Genomic DNA, 21,402 nt, shown 5'->3' with positions numbered 1-21,402 from the left:
TATTTTTTCAGAGTCTGTAAAATGTAGCAGACTAGTAGTTCTCAAAATATTGATTTAAAAATAGTATATTCAGTTAACATTAACCATCTGACTAATTATATTAGGCTGAAAATAAGTTGGGTTCCTTCCCACCCTCTTTCAGTCGTCTTAGTTGTGCCTTGGTGTCACTGCATTTGTTACCCAGCTTTTATATACTTCTCTGTGAACCTTGCAGTACTTAGACCTGGTCTACACTGCAGGGTGGGGTCAACCTAAGATACGCAACTTCAGCTATGCGAATAGCGTAGCTGAAGTCAGCATATCTTAGGTTGACTTACCGGGCCGTGAGGACGGCGGCGAGTCAACCGCTGCCGCTCCCCCGTCGACTCTGCTTCCGGCTCTCGTGAGCAGGAGTTCCAGAGTCGACAGGGAGCGTGTTCGGGGATTGATTTTATCCATGTCTAGACGAGACACAATAAATCGATCCCCAATAGATCGATCTCTACCCGCCAATCCAGCGGATAGTGAAGACCTGCCCTTAGTCAGAGTGGAATTAAATTGGATTGTATTTTTAGTCTTGCCTTTGTATGAGAAGACCCTTAGTTTCCCTTCATAATACTATTTTTAGTTGACTTTCCAGTAGTAGTAAAGAATGTTGATTATGGGGACTTAAAAAGTCTAATATTTCTGCCTTCAGTCATTATAGTTACTTAAATATGTAATAACTCATTCAATGAGGTATTTTCATTTGATCAGAGACTGCCTTGAAGGATGCGTATGATGTAATTATAGACAACATGCTATTAAATTTGGTTTATGAATTTATATTTTAAAGAATAAGTTTTATAAGCTTTTACTTTTCAGTGGTATGCTACCAACATAGGTATTTTCTTTTTACCAGTAACACAAATCTTGAACTCGGATGACAGATCAAAGTTTCCAGTAGTAGAACAGTGACAACAGAGGCTAAACACTGTTCCTTTTTTATGAATTCCAGGCAAACAACACATCTGTCCTTTGCTCTAGCATTACTTAGTGATAGAAGTCCAGGCCATACGATATTGCCATGTGAGTGCTTGCTGTGTATTGAATACGCACAAGTCTCTTGCCCTTTTATTACCTTTCAACTTCCATGTTAATATTTGATGAACTCATCAATCAGTTGTAATTGTCTTTGATTTCCATGAAAAATTGATGGTCTGCTGTGACATATTTGATTTTTTTCCATGATCAGTGGTAATCCCTTTTAATAGACCTGCTGAAAGATAGTTTTGATGCATTTTGTTAACCATAAGCAAACAAGCTGTGATCTGTTTTAATCTGTGTGAACTTTAAATATTGGGGGGGATTAGTCCTAACTATAGGCAGTAACATTAGACAAAAGTAATCTCGAGATTTGGTCACCTTGCCAACAGTGGTGGCAGATTGCATGCTTGCATGAGTGTGCTTGGTGGAATGCAATAAGAAAATGAGGCCAGTCTTTCCTTTCCGTGTTGATTGTTACTACTTTTGTTGCAGGTTGTGATGCGAGACCTAAAGACCCAGTGCAGTACTTGCTGTTTTAGTTATTGTATATCCTCTCTAATTTGTACTAATGACTGGAAGAACTGTTGTGAAGTACTGAAACTTGCAAATTAGCACATATGGGAACAAACAGAATGTGAAAACCAAGGGCTGTATATAGGTCAGAAAATGTAGTTATGTTTTAAGTGTAACTTGGTTTTAATTGTTTGATGCACCACAGCATATGTACTAGTATTAGGAAATAATTTGTCAAAATAATTAGATATTAGTAATATGAGGTCTCACTATAGTAGCTCCTAATTAAACCTTTTTTCAGAATTGGGAATTGCCAGTTTCTGTGTGGATTGTCCAATGCTTGGTAAATTGCATGCTATTGATCTGTATAAAGTGATCCAGGAGTAGTAAAGTGCTGATATAACTTTGTTCCCAAGTAACACATACATAGTTAATTCTGGGTTGGTTGGTTTTTGGAAAAAATCCCCTGTGGATCACTCTTTGCAGAAAACTCATGTACTTTTTTCCCCAAAGATTGCCTTCCAGGTCCAAGTTTGGTCTCGAGGAGCATTTCTTCCTTTCTAACTGAGGCTTCAGTCCAAGGACCAGGTTCTCTAGTAGTGGAACTCTGATTTTAGATATCGATATTGCAGTAGCACTTGAAGGGTCCAATCAGAACTGGGTCTCCATTGTGCTGGATACTGTAAAAATAACCAGTGACAGTTGCTACTCTGGTGTGTTCAGTCTATATGTGCAAAAAGTCAGTGACAAACTAAATGGGAAGGAAAGGAGAGGGCAGGAGTAACCAATAAAGTAACAATTTCATAGATAAGATATTGTTTAATATGAAGTTTCTTTGTGTGTCTGTTTACAGGGCTCATTTTTGTCTAATTAGAAACAAATATCAGCTATCCCTGATTGACACCAAACCAGTCAGTCAATCTTTGGAGGTAGGAATGTTCATGTGGATTAATTCAGTGAGTGTGTTCTGTGTATAACAAGCAGCACTGAAGGCATGGAATAAATTGTGGGAGCAGCTGATAAATACTCAGATGAGACCAGCATTAGTGGAGTGGGGTTGATCTATTGAGATGAACAGACAGGAAGAGTCAGAATTGGGAAGTGCTTGAAGAGTGAGCACAAGAAGACTCTGCTTGATGCAGTGAAGCCAGTGGAGAAATTCAGAGAGTGTTATTGATGTAGTCAAAATAATGTGAAAGGAAAATGATCTTAGTAGGTACTTTTTTGAATTGACAGTAGATAGGCAATGTGAGGCTGCAGTACTCCAGATGAGAAATAAAGCAATAGGTAGGTAGTCTTTTAATACTGGAGAGTGTGCGAAGGTCAGATTTTGGAAATGCTATGGAGGAAAAAACTATGGCGGGGCGTGAGGGGCAAGGGAGAGGAAGAAGTCTGACTACCACCTAAATTATGAGTCTGAATGAATGACAAAATTGTTGTGGTTTCAACAGTGACTGAGAATGGGGTGAAGATGAGACCTTGAGAGGAAAGATCAGGGATTCATTCTGCCGTGTTAAGTTTTTGTCAATGAAATATTTAGAAAGAGGGGCTGGAGAGACAGGCTGAGATGAGGAATTATACACATGGAAACAAGTCAGGTGTGGAAGTAGATTTGTGAGTCACTGGTGTAAAGGTGGGTAGTTGGAGCCATGTGAATGGGTGAGGTCACCCAAAGAAGATGTAGAAACACTTCTAACACATTTTATGATTTTACTTGAAGCCACTACGCAGGCATAGTTGAAAGTGACTTCCCACATGCTGATCCCAGAAATAGTTTGATCATGCAACTCCTATGGAAGTTGACACTCAGCACTTTTTCCAGGATTGGGTCCCAAGTTTACCAAAATGTATGTTTCCCTTGGAGAATCTGTAAGTATGGGGTAAATGTGGCAAAGTGTGAAGTTTAAGTTTTCACAACCATTTTGAAGGGAGAACTAGGATGATTTCCCTGTGTCTGGCATTCATTCCAACACAGTATAATGCTAACCCATCCATGGCATAAGAAGACTTCTTAATCAGAGGGGTTCTGGTTCTCTTTGGAATGTACCTGATTGCCCCACATGTTAGATATTTGTCAGGGGCAGCATGAAACCCCTGGAGGAAGATATGCCTGGACTCCCTAAAGTCTTTGGGTACATTTTTCAAAAGCACAGTTTTCAAAAGAGAATTATGTATGTAGGACCCTATCTCATTGAAAGTCTATGGGATTTAAGCTCCTAAGTCCCTTCGGCACTTTTGAAAATTATATCCTATTGAAAAATATCATCCCCACCCCTTTTCAAATTACTGAAGATAAACACTTCTTACTCTCTTAATAACAATAAATAATAATAATTGGAGATATACCTATCTCCTAGAACTGGAAGGGCCCTCGAAAGGTCGAGTCCAGCCCCCTGCCTTCACTAGCAGGACCAAGTGCTGATTTTTGCCCCAGATCTGTAAGTGGCCCCCTCAAGGATTGAACTCACAACTTTGGGTTTAGCAAGCCAATGCTCAAACCACTGCTCAAATCTATACATTTGATAGATTTCTCTTTATTAAAGTATAAGCATTTCCATCATATTTCATTTATGTTCATTTTCCAGCTGTGTTGCTTCCTTCCTTCCTTGGTTACGTTTTTTTTTAAATCCATTTGTTTAAATGGGAAAACAAAGTAATAAATCCTCTAATCCTTCATCCATCCTCTAATCACAGGCTAAGTAAAAAAAAATTTCGGTGGGAACCTGTTTAAAATATTGGCAGCACATCAGTGGGCTGATAATAAATGTGATTAATTTGCAAGTCAGTATGGTGTTGGGGACAGAACTAGGGGGTGGGAGGGAAATAGCCACACAAGGAAGAGAAGAGCAAACTTCACTAGATCATGTCACTGTGCAGTTTTATAGTTTTTTTTAATTAAGGTGCAGTTAATTCATATTTGTAGCATTATTTAATATGGTTATACCCAATAAAGTGATTGTCTGTCTGTCTCAGAGGATTTTTGAAAGACAAGGTAGTGAGGTAATCTTTGATTGGACCAACTTGTGATGGTGAGAGACGCAAGCTTTCATACCACACACAACTCTTCTTCAGGTCACGGGACTTGGGACCAACATGGCTACATCTACACTGCATACAACATAGAGGAGTTTGACATCCACTATGTCAAACTTTCTCAATTCACAAATCAAACTGCCAGCCCGGCATACTCAACCTGCAATCTTAAAACCAAGTTGGATTTTTTTTTCCCCTCATGCAGCTTCGCCGGTAATTCTCTATAAGTTATATTATGTTCTTGGTCACACCTGTGCAAATTGTAGGCTGGCAGTGGGTTGCATAGCTCTAATACAGAACTTAATTTGTCTACAGCCTCTCTAGTGCTAATGAAGATGCATAAGAAGGCAGATGCCCATATTAACTTTTAGATTCCAGGTTGTTTGCAATCCTGACCAAAAAAAAAAATTATCCAATTTGATATGGAGACATTGAGACAACATTGGAGTCTCACAGTGAGTTGTTTTTTGTTTTGCTTTTTTTCTGTACAGTCCCTCTTCAGATGAAAACTGCTTTTCTCAGAGGCCTAGATGTTAGCCAGGAAACTGAAAGCTAAGTGTGCATTTAAAAAATAAAACATGATGAAATTTGAAAATGCACAAGTAAGATCCCCCGACAAACAGCCTTGACGGGCTCTGCAGTGCTGCTCACAGAACAAACAAAAACCAGGAGACAATACTCCCAAACAGTAAACTTCTTCATTACATCAATGACCTTGGAAAATCTGAGGTTATCTTAATTGGTTAGCTTTGATATTGTTGTTATGCTGATGGTCATACATTGTGGTGAGATTTAAAGGTAGATGCGCTACACTTTACCTTTCCATAGCAAACTTTCTGCCATATAAGCCTATGCACAGGAGTTTGAGGAAGGCAGGCTTTCATGTTTTGTCACCAAAAGTGATGACATTTTGGTGACAATTTCCAACATACATACTTTAAAACATTGATTACAATATTTTGAAAATGTATAGTAATACTTAACATTTTATATTTTTGCAGCTTTCATCTTAATCGGTAATTAAGTTAACGCTTGTACATTATTAGTTTTTACACACCATGTAGTAGCTGTCTGAATAGCCAGTTTGCTGTTCATATGAACTGTAATTTTCTAACCAATGCCTGAATGACCCTATGCTTTGTTCTACTGTACTCTCTATTTGATGCTGTAATGCTTGGGTTGATGGGGAGATAGTTTACTAAAGTCTTGTTCTGTTCCCAGTTTGGATGGTCTAGACTCCATTCCTTGTGTCTTGGCTTTGCAGATGTTCCCAGAAAAGGGCCTGTGGTGGACATGGTCTACATTGCCAAACAAAAAGGGCAGCATTGCAAGAACTTTAATGAAGTGTCTCTGTCCTACTGTTGATAGTGGTATACAAAGCAGTAATTATAATAGGCATGTAGTGGTCCTTGTATTAATTTTGGATGGATGCAAATATAATAGCACAAAGAAAAATTGTTTGTGTCAAAAGAATGGTAGTTTGCTGCCATCAAGTGGTTAAAGGAGGCATAAACCGATCTTTCTCATTTACATAGGAATAATCAGTGAGATTTAAACTTATATTGTGGGTTGGAAACAGAGGAAACAAAGTAGAAATAAAAAATCAATTTTCAAGATGAAATGAGGTTAATGAGTAATGTTATAAGGATCTCTTAATATTAATGATCTGGAAAAGAGGAGGAACAGTGAACTGGAAAAATTAGTTGACTTGTTTAGTATGCAGCAGTGGTATAGCCCTGTTGGTCCTAGGATATTAGAGAGACAAGGTGGGTGAGATAATATTTTATTGAACTGACTGCTGTTGATGAGAGAAACAAGCTTTCAAGTTATACAGAGGACTTTGTCAGGTCTGGAAAAGGTACTAAATATCACAGCTAAAAATCGAATAGATAGTTTGGCATAAGTAGTTAGCACATACTCTGAGGAATCATTCAAGGTAAAGTGGCCTAGTAACACCCTGTAGTCATAGGACAAAGGTGGGGGGGAGGGTTAGTGGTTTACAGATTATTGTAATAAGGCATAAATCCACTGTCTTTTTTAAGACCATGATTTTTAGTGTGTAACAAAGTTATGAATTTAAGCTTCCAGGCTCAAATTCCAGGTTGTTGTCCAGGTTTCCTTTGAGGTTGGGAACTGATAGATCAGATATGAAGTGATTGCTTTGTGAAAAGTGTTCAGCCACTGGTGATGTGGTGTGTCTTCTATCTTTTTCCTGTGTGAGTTCATTCTAATCTAGAGAATAGTGATTGTCTAGTTCAGGGGTCGGCAACCTTTCAGAAGTGGTGTGCCAAGTCTTCATTCATACACTCTATTTTAAGGCTTTGCGTGCCAGTAATACATTTTAACGATTTTTAGGACTCTCTATAAGTCTATAATATATAACCAAACTACTGTTATATGTAAAGTAAACAAGGTTTTCAAAATGTTTCAGAAGCTTTATTTAAAATTAATGCAGATCTTATGTGATCCTTGTCCTTGCTTTTTCTTGCTGAGTTTTCCAATGTCTGGCATGTATTTGGATACTTTAAGCTGCACACAGGCTTCTGAGTGATCAGTTGTTAAGGGGCTCCAAGAGGGACAGAGGACAGATTTCATGTTTGATAATACCTGTTCACACAGGTATGTGGATCCAAATGCTGAAAGCATTGCAAACGCAGTTTTCTTCAAACAGTTAAATTTCACTGGCAGGGATGTCCAGCAGGTCAGAATAGAGGCCCCATGATCTCTTTCGGTAGCTTCAAGTGTGCTCCGTGGATCCACAAAAGATGTCCACAGTTCTGAGCTTTTTAACTGAATGAGTTGCATTTCGAAATCATCAACACCCATCCACTGAAATACAGACAAATCCAAGTTGCTTTTGTTGAACTTTTCAGGTTTAATTAGGAAAGAAAGCATTGGGCCAAATCGCTGGAAATCTTGAAATCGGTCAAAAAATTCTGATTGCAGTTCTTGCATGTACTTTCCAATCTCATCGACATTGATAGTGCAACGTGTCGATAGCTCTTTTATGAGTTGGAAGTAGCAGAAAGTAGAAGTTTGAATATCCGTGGAAAAAACTGCTAGTTTCACAACAAATGCTTTCCAGGCTTTATAAAGATCCAGAACCGTTTGCCCTGCACCCTGGAGACAAAGGTTGGGTTCATTTCGGTGAGCGGTGATGTCAGTTAGAAACATGAACTTTACATAGCCATTTGTCATCATCCAGTTTGGGGTAGTTTTGTTCTTTTTCCAACAAAAAAGACCAAAAAAACCCCAAACAGTTTACAAAACGCACCAAAACCTTGCCACGATTTAGCCGCTGAATGTTGCTGTGAAGTGGGATGTCGTTCTAAGCATTGTCCATCTCTTCTAGCAGTGCTTGAAATTGTCTGTGAGTCAAAGCAGATCGAGCAACAAGGAAATTCACAATTTGCACCACTATATTCATCACATTATTAAGCTCTGAATTATAAATTTTTAGCACACAGGTTTTCTTGGTGGATGATAGTGAAATTTGATCTTCAAGTAACTTTACAAATCCCTTCTGTTTTCTGACCATGGCAGGAGCACCATCTGTTGTCACACAAAATATTTTGTCAACTCCTCATTCTTCATAATGGCTTACAAAACTTTCCAGTATATCTTCCCTCTTTGTTGCCCCATGCAGGGGCTTTAGGCAACAAAGTTCCTCTTGGATTTCATCAGAAGCACGATATCTTGCAACAACTGCCAAACATGGAATGTCGTTTATATCCACGCTCTCATCAACTGCAACGCTAAACACTGTTGTGTCTTTTAATTCAGTCATCTGCTTTTCCTTAATGTTTTATGCCATTTCATGTATGCGTCTCTCAACTGTTCTGGCAGAGATGGGCAGTTCTTTTATTCTAGATATGATTGTATCTTTATTTGGCAAATCATTGAACAAAATCTCCAAACTGCTGAGAAAAACTTCTTATATATAGTCCCCATCTGTAAACAGCTTTCCATTTTTTGCAATGCACTGTGCAGTCTTGTAACTTCCTTCTGTAGCTTGATTTTTACTTACACTTAGGCTTTAAAAAACACTGCTTTGCTTCTCATAGGCTGCTACTGCCTTTTTGATTGATTCAGTCTTGTCTGCTTCATCAAGAAAGGTTTTCTTGTGCTTTGTTTCAAAATGTCGTCCAACACTTGATGTGTGACAAACAACGCTTTCATAACAGAAAGCACAAATAGCACGGTCCTTCTTTTCAATATATCCAAATGCATGTGTCCAAGCAGGCTGAAATGATCAGACATCTAGCTTCGCTTTCTTAGGAGCTGCCATATTGTCAAATGTTCCTGTCAACACTCAGTGGGGGGGGAAAAAATGGCGATAGAAGGCAGGCACAAGGTCAAACACAGTGTGGTCTGATATAAGCAATTTTAAGATGGGGGTGCTGAGCTGCACCCCCTCTTGCCTCGTGTGCAACCCTCAGTGTCCCAGGCTGGGGACAGTGGGCCACAGTGGGGAGGCTGCAGAGCAGTGATCCAAGGCCAAGAGCAGAGCCAGGGGTGGCCTGCTGGGACTCCAGGTCAGAAAGCAGTCTGGGCAAGGCCGGAGATCCAGACCCCGGCTGGCTGGAGGTCAGCGGCTGGAACCTCAGATCAGCAGCTGAGGTGAGTGGAGCTGGTGGCTGGTAGGGCTGAGGAGGGCCGGAGGCCTGGATCCTGTCTGGCAGGAGGCCTGCGCTGGCCACCCAGGAGCAAGGTGAGTGGGGCTGTGGCAGCAACCCCGGCTGGCAAGGGGCCAGCAGCCGGAACCCCAGAGCGATGGCAGGCTGAGCGGCTCAGCCTGTGCCGCATGTCTTCAAAAATCAGCTTGCGTGCCACCTTTGGCACACGTACCGTAGGTTGCCGACCCCGGTCTAGTTTAACCCACGTAGTCTAGTGCCCCCAATAAAAGCGTGTCTCTCTCACCAGCAGAAGTTGGTCCAATAAAAGATATTTCCTCACATACCTTGTCTCTTAAAATATTGTGCTTATTTCTGAGCTCCTCCCTGCCTCTTCTATGTAGCAGAAATTAAAAAAAAGTCAGTAAAAGGCAACAAAAAGGATTGGAAGCTTAGAATCATAGAAATGTCCAGTCTCCTGCACTGAGGCAGGACTAAATTTATCTAGACCATCCATGACAGGTGTTTGGCTAACCTGTTAAAAACCGCCAGGAACTGAGATTGCACAATCTCACTAAGTAATTTAAGTGCTTACCTAACCTTACAGTTTGGACATATAAAAAACTTCCTGTGTTCCCTCTAAGGTGGGGGTGTGGGTGTGTGTGTGCTTGCATCAGCAAAGCTAAAAACACTTTTAAATTATATATGTCCGTGTTAGGAGATTGGATTGATTTACCTAAATTGGTTCTTAAACCAATCTAGTTGAATTGGTCCAAAAACTGTTTGTAGTTCAATCCCTAGTTAAACTTTAAAGTGAAAATTATTGGAGACCAAGTGAATACCAGTTGCTGGAGCTTTTCCTCGCAATTCCTCGATTGTAGCAGTAATTGAAAGGTTTGGAAGTTAAACCTGCATGTGTGCAACATTTTTCCTGAACAATATGTATTGTGCACCTACTCCTTACTTTCTTGGGAGTTTGTAAGAATACAATAGAAAATTGCTAATGTAATCCGTGCTTTATAATCAGTGTAATAAAGGCTCCCTCCCTGTACTACTCAAACACATTGGTATATAGTAATTTATACTTTCTAAGATATTACTTTTACAAAATCCTACAGCGTATTTACTGGTGCACTGTATACATTACAACTAAAATATTTAATTTTGACTGCTGAATGTCTTATGATTAAGGCTAATATTTTGTTATGGTTATTTTTAGTAAAAGTCACAGACAGGTCACAGCTTCAGTGAATTTTTGTTTATTGCCTGTGACCTGTCTGTGACTTTTGCTGCTGCAGCTACATGGTTTCCCCTGCCACTGGGGTGGCTGGGAGCTGTGGGGTTCCCCCTTCGCCCATGGCAGCTGGAAGCTGCAAGGAGGGGGCCATCTCCCACGGTAGCTGGGAGCTGCAGGGTGACCATATTTCCCAGAGAGAAAACGGGACACCCCCAGCCACTCACCTGAGGCGTCCTACTTCTTCCCTACCCCCACCCCTCCCCGGCATGAGGCTGTTGTCCGTTGCTGGAACCCTGAGGAGAGCCCCCTCAAGAATCTGTCACCTGTCGCTGCTACCTTGCAGGGGGGGCCCTGTCACTGCTGTTGCCTGTTGCTGGAACCCTGCCAGGGCCCCGTTGGCTGCCAGCTCCAGAGTCCCACAGCCCCTGAGCTGAAGCACAGAATGTCACGGAGGTCTCTGGAACTCACAGATTCCATGACCTCCGTGACATAAACATAGCCTTAATTATGATGCATTATACTTGGTTTTTATTGTCCACCTGTTAATTAATAATTTAATTTGCAAAGGGTATTCCTGTCATTAACACAAATTTTAAAAGGTAGTTCTGTATGTATGTAAAGCAAGGGACTAAGTAGCATACAGGGATCTGGAATTAGTAATCCATCCATCCTGGAAACCTGGATTCAAACACTTAAAATCAAAAGTGAAGAGAATATGGTGATCTCAGTCTAGATCAGTGGTGGGCAACCTGCCAGAGCAATTCGCTGGCGGGCCGCGAGACAGTTTGTTTACATTGACCGTCCGCAGGCCTGGTGGCCTGCCCACAGCTCCCAGTGGCCGAAGTTTCCGTTCCCGCCAATGGGATAGATTGGATAGATATCCCATTCTGGGATAACTATAAAAATTAGACTTTTACTTTGTTTGGAATAGTGAGAGAATAAGGTAGATAAGAGTAACTAAACTTAATCACACGTGCAGATTCTGATGCATTTCCCCTTTAGTCCAGAGCGGCTCTTTACAGGCTTTCATTAAGTGCTTTTCAAATATTACAATTTTATTCCTGGTGTTACTGATGAAAGTGAGAATAGTGATTCCAATGAATGGAAAGTTCCAAACGGTCTATGTCTAAATGGGAAATAATATGGCATTGTTCTGGAGTGACTCAGGACCGTGAGTGCCAGCCTCAGGGCAGACTGTCAAAAAGCAGGGTAGAAATCCCAAACTGGTTGTATGTTAGATTTCCCCAACCCAGTAACAAGCATGAACTCCTAAAGCACTGTAACAGTCTTACCATGGAGTCAGACAGTCCCCCGAGATATTCCAGTCTGTCTTGCCAGCCAGACAAGCTGGACTATGTGATGATGAGGGTCACTTTACCCCAAAAATCACAATATTCAGGTTACTCACAGTCCCAAAAGACCAGTCACTTACCCTAGGTCAGTTGTATTCAGATCTCAAACAAAAGACAACACCTGTAGCCAATCCTGTAATAAACTAACAATTTTTTTTAACTGAGAAGAAAATCAGTTATTTACAATATTAAAACAGAAAACATATACACACAAATGCATTAGTCATAGATATATAAAGGTAATGTAAGCTTCTATAATCAGCTTTGTACTTTAGGGATGACCCATGCCAAGCAGCACAGGGGTCTCTTGCTTATGTTTAGGAAACTTTACCCCTCAGAGACCAGAGACCAAGTTTCTCCTTGTCAGGGATTTTTTTTATTCCCGTCACCCCGGATTCCAAGGCAATGGGATGAGTTCATATACAGGTTTTCCTTTTTCTTGACAGAGTTAGGAATGCCATTAACAAGGTCTCTGTCCTTTGATGCTGCACAATGCCTCATTTGCCTTCAGTGGGCCATCCTGGGCGCAGGATGAGCACTTTATCCTAATTAAAGCTTATTTTCCTCTTTGGTGAGTTACACAATTACAGAGGTTGACAATGCAAACACTCAATATAACTATATACCATTGGATACATATATTATAAGTAGGATTAATACATGCACATCCTACAAGCATTCCATAAAGTCTAAACACTAAGCACATTCTTATAACACTAGTGTATATTTTAACAATACTAACCCACAGATAAGCAAGATCAGTTTCCAACTCTGCATTTGTCAGCGTTCGGAGAGGCCTTGGGCTTTGGCATGAGCTGTCACCTGATCTGCCAGCATCACACAATAGAGTTCTATTTAGTAGGTGCCCTGGAGGGGGTGGGTGGGGGAGAAGGGATTTGAAATAACCTAAGCAAGCCTACATACAACAAATCACTTGATTGGGTGTCTTTGTGGGACTGTGCTGTGAAACTGTGCAGGCTGGGGTTCAAGCACTTATCTCAAAGGCTGTACTAGGAGGAAAGGTGTGTTCTTATCTTGTGTTCACTAACTTGTAAAATCATAGTGAAGACAAGGGAATTTGTAGTTTTCATATAAATTAGCTGGTTGAGTTAGACTAGCTGACAAATTAATTTGCTTGAAAATTGCATGCTGCCTTGTCTTAACACAAGGTAAAATACTAGTGAACTCAAGGACACACCTTTTACTAATGAACACACAGCTTCTTTGGGGGTGAATCTCTGTACATGCCAAATCATGCATTGTTTCCATGTGTTTCAGTGGAATACCATGTCAGCATGTCTCTTCTAAAAGAGAACTTCAAGCAAAAACAGAAACTAAGTTAAAGGTGGTCTAAAATATTTTAAATTAAAAAAAAATGCTCCATTTGCCTTACCATTCCCTTAGAAATATCTTCAATGTCAAATCTTATCTTTTCTGGATTTGCTGGAGAATTTTGGGGAGGGAAAGGCTCTCAAATATATGGTGCAGAGTCTTGCGTTAGATGAAAGACTGGGGAGGTTGATCGTCAGAGACATCCTTTCTCCCAAGTGTTTATCAGGTATAGATGTTGAGCAAAAAATCCAAAGTTTTAAAGCCTCCTTAAAATATTCCTTTTCCCACTCGTTCTCTAGTCTCCATAAGATCTTTGCTTTCTGAAAACCTTTGTTTGGACTTAAACCTTTCAGATCTTTATACAACCAAAAGATGCAAAGAAGTACAGGTACTTCCATCCCAAGATCAATATTATCTCCATTGTACAGATGGCCAAATTGAGGGATAGAGGTAATAGTGTCGCTTAGTAAGCCAGTAGCAGCACTGGGCATGGAACCCAGGAGTTGTCATTAGTTATAAGATCATCCTTCCTCCTTTACAACCTACATCGTTGTTCTGAGACAGAGATACCTGTTTTTTATTCATCCTTGTCTCTTTGGTACCACTTGGCTCATTCTCTTTTTCTGCTTTTAATTTGCCCTCTTCCTGCAATGATCCTGTGTCCCTCTCCACACTTCCCCATTGAATTTCTTTATTAATTCCTATGGTGCTCTCTCCCTCATACCATGACTACTTCCTGGGGGCGGGAAAATGTGTTAACAGTTCAGAACCAGGACACAGCAGTCCTATCCACCTATTCATTCCCACTGTTCTTCAGAGAAGCACAAAGAGAGTGATGGGTGGAAGCCTCTTGTTCAGAATCTCTTGAGTGATCTCTAGCACCTGGGAGGAGAGGGAGCTGAAGGGGAAACTTCACTCATTGTTTGTATCTCTGATTCCATGTAGTGACATTTCAGTTGACACGGGTAAAAGTGACATTGGGGGCAAATGTGCTTCGGGTGTGACATTTGACAGGTGTGCTTTGATTTTAAAACTTACAGCAAGATTTCTGTTATAAATATATTTTGCTTTGAAGCTCACCTTCAAGGCTACATAAGAGTAAGTTCCCTATAGCAGCATTTACAGTTAACGTAGTGAATTCTAAGTATATTTTGCCTATTAAGTGTCTTTACATGTATACTTTCAGGTTGCTAGCTAAGAGCTTGTAAGTGCAGTTCAAGGATATAGTATATGCACAGTGATGGGTAGGTAAATAGGTTTGACAGTTTTTAGAGGTGCTTAACTGAGTTAGTATGTTCCAAATCATTGCTCTTTATTTCTACTTGTAAATTTGTGAGGCAGGTCCGTGAAGTAGCTAAAATGCATTCTATTTCAACATAGTAGAAAGAGACATACCCTAGAATGAGTAGACTATCTTCAGGTTAAACTTCCATTTTCAGGTTTGTAAAAAAAAAGCTGCTAAAAATACTTGCATTTTTGTTGAACAGCATTAAATCTCTGATTAATGTGTTAACTATTCAGGCTGTTGACAAGAAAATTGACTAACATGAGGTCTTAAGTATTTCTAATTGCCTTTAATTTTTCTGTGTGCCACTTACAATGAGTTTTAAAATATTTTAATTATTTAACTTTTCTAAAAAGGCACATCAGAAGATTTGGCAACTTTAATCCTGGGTATGACTGCAGCTGCCAACTTGCTAAACTGAAAGAAAAGCCAAGAAAAATGTGATTTAAATGTCTTCTTGACTGATTAAAAATCACTCTTTTTATGTTTATAGCATCATTTTATAATGAGGCTTTTTGATATTGTCTTGAATCTAGTTTGTAATATTAAGGCTTTGTTAGCAATTCAGTTATAAGCCTCTATTTTGGAAGGTTCACAATTGATATAAAAGATTTGCACAGTAACACACCTTTATTCTCATGGCATTTAAAAAAAGTCTCATCTGTTCTGGGGAGTGCAAAAATCCCCCAAATCTCATTTGTAGTATCTATTTCAGACACTTTCTGAACTTAGAACATTTTTTTTTTTAAATCTATAGCTTTCATTGGAAGTGTTTACTGGAGAACCAGTTGCACTATCAGGTGAATGCACCTTTGGAAAGCATTTGCATTTGGCTAATGCTTCTTGGAAACTGTATGTGTTTGAAAGAGCAGCCATTTCAGTTCAGCTTATTGAGTAAGGATATATTTAAGGTTTTTAACCTAATACAGCAGAGAGTCCAGAAAAATGGTAAACACACACAGTTTGAATATTCCAACTGTCACAACTTTATTCAAAGTTAAAGTTCTCACTGAATCTTTCACTCAGATACTGAATTTTGGAGGAGACAAAATGGGCAGCTACCACTCTGAATTAAGACTTCATATTGATGTACTTGGTTTTTGCATCACTGTCTCATTGGCACACTTTATAACCCTTTAAACTGAGACACTGTTTTGTTGTAGTATTCCTATTAGTGAGTTCACATATGGGTTTGATTACCCTAATGTGTTATCAGATGGAAGTGTAATTCCAAATTCATTTATTTTTACTCTTGCAGTAAATCTTCTGGTTGAAAGGTCTTTAAATTTACTTAATACAATCAGCCTGCAAAAATCTAGTTTCTGTTCAGTTTCCTGTTTATGATACACTTCTGGATCTATGTATGCTAGGATAACATTTCATTTTGAAGGATGGCTACCAACATTTCAGCAAATGATTCTGGCTTCTTGTAACAGAGCAAAGGAACATATTTTGAAATCACACCCATACCCCATCCTTAAAAGCAGTCTGTTTTATTTTAAGAATTACTTTTTGACACTCCAACCTGTTTGCAAAGCTTACAAACTAGTAATACTTTACAATTTCATTGGTCTAATTTAAAATCCCTTTGCATTGCACTGTTCAAGAAAGATGGGAAGCTGTCTTAATCTATTTATCAACATTCATCTTTGAAATCCCATCAGTTAATGTGCACAGAGAAGGATTTTCCTGAAGAGATAAATGTAATGACCATAATTAGTTTTTATTACCTCTGCTGGAACTTAAAGGTGTTCAAAGGCCTCACAATGATCTTTTGTTGAACCTAGGACATGATTCTGGCAAAGAACGAGAGTTTAGTCCAGGACTGACCAGGTGCAACACTCATTCCTTTACTGTTGAGAAACCCTATACCTGTGAGAGGTGGTTGTGTTTTTTGGTTTTTTTTTAATTCTTTCTGAACTGGACAAACTGCCCTGGAGAGCCAGTGTGCAATAAGTGACTGGTATGAAAAGCCGGATAACTTTGCTAACTTTTAAGAATGTATATGATTTCATGTTTCACCAGTATGATCGTCATTCAACTCAAGGAATTTGATCGTAAAAGGAAAAGATGAAATATAGTGTATCAGGAGTTTAGAGCGACAAGCTGCATGTCACCACTACTTCTTTCAAAACACAATCTAAAACCACTCGGCCATTCTATGGATGGGCGCTGTGTCATTTTCTGATGATTAACCAAGTTCTTTAGTCTAAATACATAAGAGAATTGAATTGTGATCCTTTGCATGACGATATGTCCTGAAGGTGTTGAGGGTAGAGTCCAGTTTGGTGTGGAATGATTAAAAAAAAAAATCTGGTGACTTGACTTAGTCTGACTACACAAACTGGGACCACCAAAAGTAAGCCCTATTGATCCAGATAGTCTAATGGCTGGTGTACCAACTTCCAAACTAATGAAGGGAAAACTTCCTTTCATTTCACAAACTTTGGGTCAGAGTCCAATGTTGGCAATAATGGTGTAAATACAGAGCTTCTCCAGTGTTGACAGTGGAATTTGGACCATTATTTTAAAATAACATTTTGGAGTATTTGGGCTTTTTTTTTCCTCTTGGAGTTTGAGCTGTAATCAGTAACATTACATAACTGAAAAACTAATTATTGCTTCTGCCAGCTCTTTTTCTCTCCAGATTACTGTAATCGTGCCAAATGATAGATTTGAAATGGATTTCCAGTCTTATATTTACAATAACATTTGAACTTTAATCGCAGAGTTAAATTCACCTTGTGCAGAGGTCAAACACAAAGCCTGTTCACCTCTTAAATTTCACTTAAGCTCTGTTGAGGGTTTTTTGCATAGACTCTACACTGGAGTGAACTTCATCCAAGACAAATCTTAAAACAATTTTTTGTGGGAGAGGGGTGAGAGTTTAGATTTTTCCTGATGGTTGTTACTTCAGCATTCAGTAGTGACATTTTTAAGGTGATGTCTATTTTCTTTCAGAAAACCGAAATGTGGGAAAACGAGAAGACTGAAGCCGACATGGAGGAGTATATCTGGGATAATAGCCCCTCTCAGAAGAATGCTTTGGACACGCTTCTTCGAATAAGAGCTGCAGAGAAAACCACTGAAGTAACTAAGGAAGAGCTGCTTGCCTCTGAGATAGTTGAGAATTACAAAACCGCTGTAGTTGCACTTAAAAATGATGGGGAAACAGAAAACAACATTTTGCAATACAAGGAATCCGTGACGAAACTACTGAATTTACAAGCATTACAGTGAAAATTGACATTCCATGCACATCTCTGATCTTATGTCAATATACAAAGATAATGTATGATAATATTACTTTGTAGGAAATTGTGAATGCAGTTATCCATGATATTCTGGACCTTCAACAAAACAAGTTTTCCTTAGAATATTAATAAAATTTTAAAATTTCAAAAACCTTGAATGGAATTTCCAGTGAATAGAGATTTCAAAAAGGGTCAGCAACAAACAGGTTGTTTCCCCTTATGCCAATATCCTTCTTTTCCTCTATAAATACAATTTGTATCAAGTTTTTTCTGGGAAGCCTTCTGAGTATTTATGGGCTTAGGCATTCTGTTCTGCTGTTCTAGCCTGGGATTTAGGAGGCCCCGAACGAATTCCTTGCTCTACCACAGACTTCTATGTATCCTTGGGTAAATCATATAGGGTACGATATTCAAAAGCACCCATTTGACTTAGCCTCCTAAGTTCCACTGAATTTCAATGAGATTTGGGATCCTGTGTGCCTAAGTCATTTCTGCAAATGGGGCACACAGGGTATGTCTACACAGCAAAGAAAAGCCCAAGCCCAGCAGTCTACACAGACATCAAAGAGCCCCGCAGCAGGAGCCCTGCAAACCTGAGTCAACTGGCATGGGCTAGCTGTGGGTGTCTAGTGTGCATTTGAAAATTTTACTCTTAGTATCTCTCTGCCTCCATTACCTTCATTTTTCCAGATGAAGGTAACATTACCTCCTACCTTGGCGGGCAGTTGGCAGGATAACTGCATTGGAGGTTGTGATGCACATAACTAATGAAGGTCACATAAGTACCTTAGATAGACATGTATATCTCTGAAGGAAGGGGAACAGGATAAAGTTAAGACCCCAGAATAGAAAATGGATGGAGTAGTGTACCATAAAGAAGGGAGGGAAAGGTTAAAGAGTGGCTGAAAGGATGCAAAATAAAAGGTATACACATACAGCTTTACAATAAATATGTAGCATAAGTAAGAACTGCATGTCTTATTAGAGGAACAAAAACAGTTTGGGTGACAGGTGATGGGAAGTTTAAAATTAAATATTTTAAAAGGATATGACTTGCTCTTAGTAAAAAAAGGAAAAAATTATATGGATGGTTGTTACCTTTGGTAATTGCTCTTTGAGCAGAACTGGTCTGAAAACCTGAAAGTAGTTGGTAATTTTAGCACTCACCAATTATCAAATGGTTCTTAATGCTAAAAATTGTGAAAAGAGAACTTATTTTTAAAAGGAAGAAAAGAGAAGTGAGCTTCAAAAACTAAGGAGGTTAAGATCCTATGACAGTAAAAATACAACTACTAGCACCAGCAAAATTAGGCATTCATGTTACAAAAATGTTTCCCTTTCACGTGGGTGGCTTTTCATCAGAATTAAAGATTCTACAAAAGGTTAAATAAGCTTAACATCAGTCACAATGTTCTGCTCCCCAGCCACAGCTGGTTAAGAAGAAAAGATGCAACGTAAGAGCATAGGCACCAGAACTGAGGGAGTGAAGGGAAGTGACTCTTGTGCATCTGTTTAGGACTCTGTTGGAACCGTTCTGCATGGCTTATGGGTACTCCAGCTGCTGCAGCTTCTGTCATCTACATAAAGCAACAAAGAGTCCTGTGGCACCTTATAGACTAACAGTAGATCTGTTAGACTATAAGGTGCCACAGGACTCTTAGTCTGGATCTGTAAAAAGCAACAAACATGGCTACCCCTCTGATACTTGTCATCCACATGTAGCCTTTGAAATTGGAATGTATACTCCCCTTCTAAAAGGAGTAGCATTGTCAAATGGGTTCTGTCTAGTAGATCAGTTTTCAACCGCTATAGTTAAGATTGAAAATGTTTGCTTAGTAAACTCGTATTTCAGACTGTCAAAACTTTGCTATCCTTCACCTTTTTGGCATTAAACATTCCCTCCTTTCAGCTCTGCACCAAGGTGAATTTTATTTGAAAGTGTCAAGGCGGGGGAAATGGTTCAGCTGTTTTTGAATGTTTGGTTTTGAGTGGGAATAAAAGTGTTTTTTATATATATATATATATACATATACACACACACACACACACACACTCTGTTAACTTTTTTTGAAAAGCTATGGGACAGAAATCACTGGAGAATTGAAAGCTGCAATTAGACTTGGAAAATGCTATGAATTCTAGATCAGTGGCTAGCCTTACATATTGAAAACAAATTTCCTTTGGTGTATGGGAGGGATTTTTAGATCTAGGGACTGATGCCCAGCTAATTTAGTTCAAAATGGAGTGGCTAGTCTGCAGAATCACTGTAGACTAATTTGAGTAACTTTCTACATATTTTGAGATGCTTAGACTCTGATACGGTTCTTATTCTTGCTTCTGTTGCTTTTTTCTCATCAAAATGTCCTTCTGCGCACACGAGTGGGCAACAGGAAGTCCTGAGTTCTATTCCTCTGTACAAATGAATGCAATTAATCTCCTACCTGCCATAAACTTTACTAATTATGACCTGAACAGAGCATGTTCAGATGAAACTGCTGAAATTTGAAAGCAACAACTTTGCCATGGAAATAGTCATCACAGATGCAACGAAGTGCATAGGAAATTAATTTTCATTTTACTACATTAGTATTTTAAAATCTGAAGTAGTTTTTATATCTAACTCCATAGCTAATGGGATGTGCTACAAAATGTATAGGAAATGCAAAATCCATTAAACTTGAGTCTATGTGAAGTACTTATATCTAGCTTGGAGTCACTTATCAAATGTTTCTAGTAATCCAAAGCAGGGTGAAAATTGATCCTCCTCTAGCAAGGGCACCTGGATTTGTGTGTCCTTAATCAGAGATAATTGTTTCCTATGGCCGCTGAATGGTTCTAGTTACAACAATTGGGCTTTTGACTTTGTAACTTTTTTTTGCAAGTTAGAGCTCTAAGGAGCTGACAATCAAAACTTGCTATTTTCTTTTTTTTAAAAAAAAAAACAGAATTTAAATGTAAAAGTGTTAATGCACCATTAAGCTCTTACATCAAAGCAATACCAAAGCCAAAGTTGCATAAGCAATGTTAACTGCTGCTACTTGCGATTATGCATTACAGTACAGAGCTTTTGTGACTCAGGGGGGTGAGGCATTAGATTAGGTCCCGGAAGCCATGGGGTATATCTCTGGCTCTGTCACTGACTTGCTGTTTAGTCTTGAGCAAGCCTCTCTACCTCTCTCTGTCTCCCCTCTCATTCTGTCTTCTCTAATTTAGCTTATAAGATTTTGTGAGGCAGGAGCAGTCCATTACTATCAGGGCCGGCTCCAGGCACCTGCTCAGCAAGCAGGTGCTTGGGGCGGCCAACGGTGAGGGGCAGCACGTCCGGCTCTTTGGCGGCCTTCGGCTGCGGGTCCCTCACTCCCTCTCAGAGCAAAGGACCTGCCACCGAATTGCTGCCGAAGAGTGCAGTGGTGCGATTGCACTGCTGTGGGTTTTTTTTTTGTTTTTTGGGGGGGTTTTTGCGCTGCTTGGGGTGGCAAAAACCCTGGAGCCAGCCTTAATTACTATGTGTTAATACCGTATGTAGCACAATGGATCCTTGACCTCAGCTGGTGCTCCCAGGTGGCTGCTGTAATATAATTATTATACATTAGACAACTTATAGACTTTTATAACCTTAAATCAATCTTAAGTATCTTCTACTACATATTATTCTTGTAGGGCTCAGTCTATGAAAGACAGGGCCCTGTACCACATCTTGCTCATGAAGTATAACAGTAGTAATAAATGTGCAGATCCATAGAGTAGCTTTCTGCATCCCTGCCAGGGGTGCTTTATT

At 39.5% G+C, this 21,402-nt stretch overlaps 2 protein-coding genes across 29 annotated transcripts in view; one reads left to right on the top strand and one right to left on the bottom strand.

Annotated features, from left to right (window-relative positions):
• LOC120406051 (potassium voltage-gated channel subfamily KQT member 1-like) overlaps positions 1–10,854 on the bottom strand; it is an 819,762-nt gene extending 808,908 nt beyond the window's left edge. For 17 of the 28 annotated variants that reach the window (XR_005599087.1, XR_005599100.1, XR_005599094.1 and 14 more), the window contains exons 1-2: positions 10,738–10,844; positions 1,100–1,237 (exon numbers count right to left, since the gene is read on the bottom strand). The gene's annotated coding sequence lies outside the window, so the exon portion shown is untranslated. Of the gene's footprint in view, positions 1–1,099; positions 1,238–1,944; positions 2,199–9,511; positions 9,529–10,006; positions 10,074–10,724 lie in introns of those variants that run through there. The other 11 variants (XM_039540268.1, XM_039540259.1, XM_039540285.1 and 8 more) reach the window with 11 other exon arrangements.
• Positions 1–17,775, top strand: part of MRPS35 (mitochondrial ribosomal protein S35) — a 56,594-nt gene extending 38,819 nt beyond the window's left edge. The window contains exon 8 of the mRNA XM_039540433.1: positions 17,332–17,775. Coding sequence (XP_039396367.1) covers positions 17,332–17,610 — 279 coding nt within the window. The 3' untranslated portion in view covers positions 17,611–17,775. The remainder of the gene's footprint in view (positions 1–17,331) is intronic.
• The last annotated feature ends 3,627 nt before the right edge of the window (positions 17,776–21,402 follow it).

Source organism: Mauremys reevesii, linkage group 1 (genome assembly GCF_016161935.1).
Source record: "Mauremys reevesii isolate NIE-2019 linkage group 1, ASM1616193v1, whole genome shotgun sequence".
Lineage (NCBI taxonomy): Eukaryota > Metazoa > Chordata > Testudines > Geoemydidae > Mauremys > Mauremys reevesii.
This window is presented reverse-complemented; position numbering and strand designations above follow the sequence as displayed.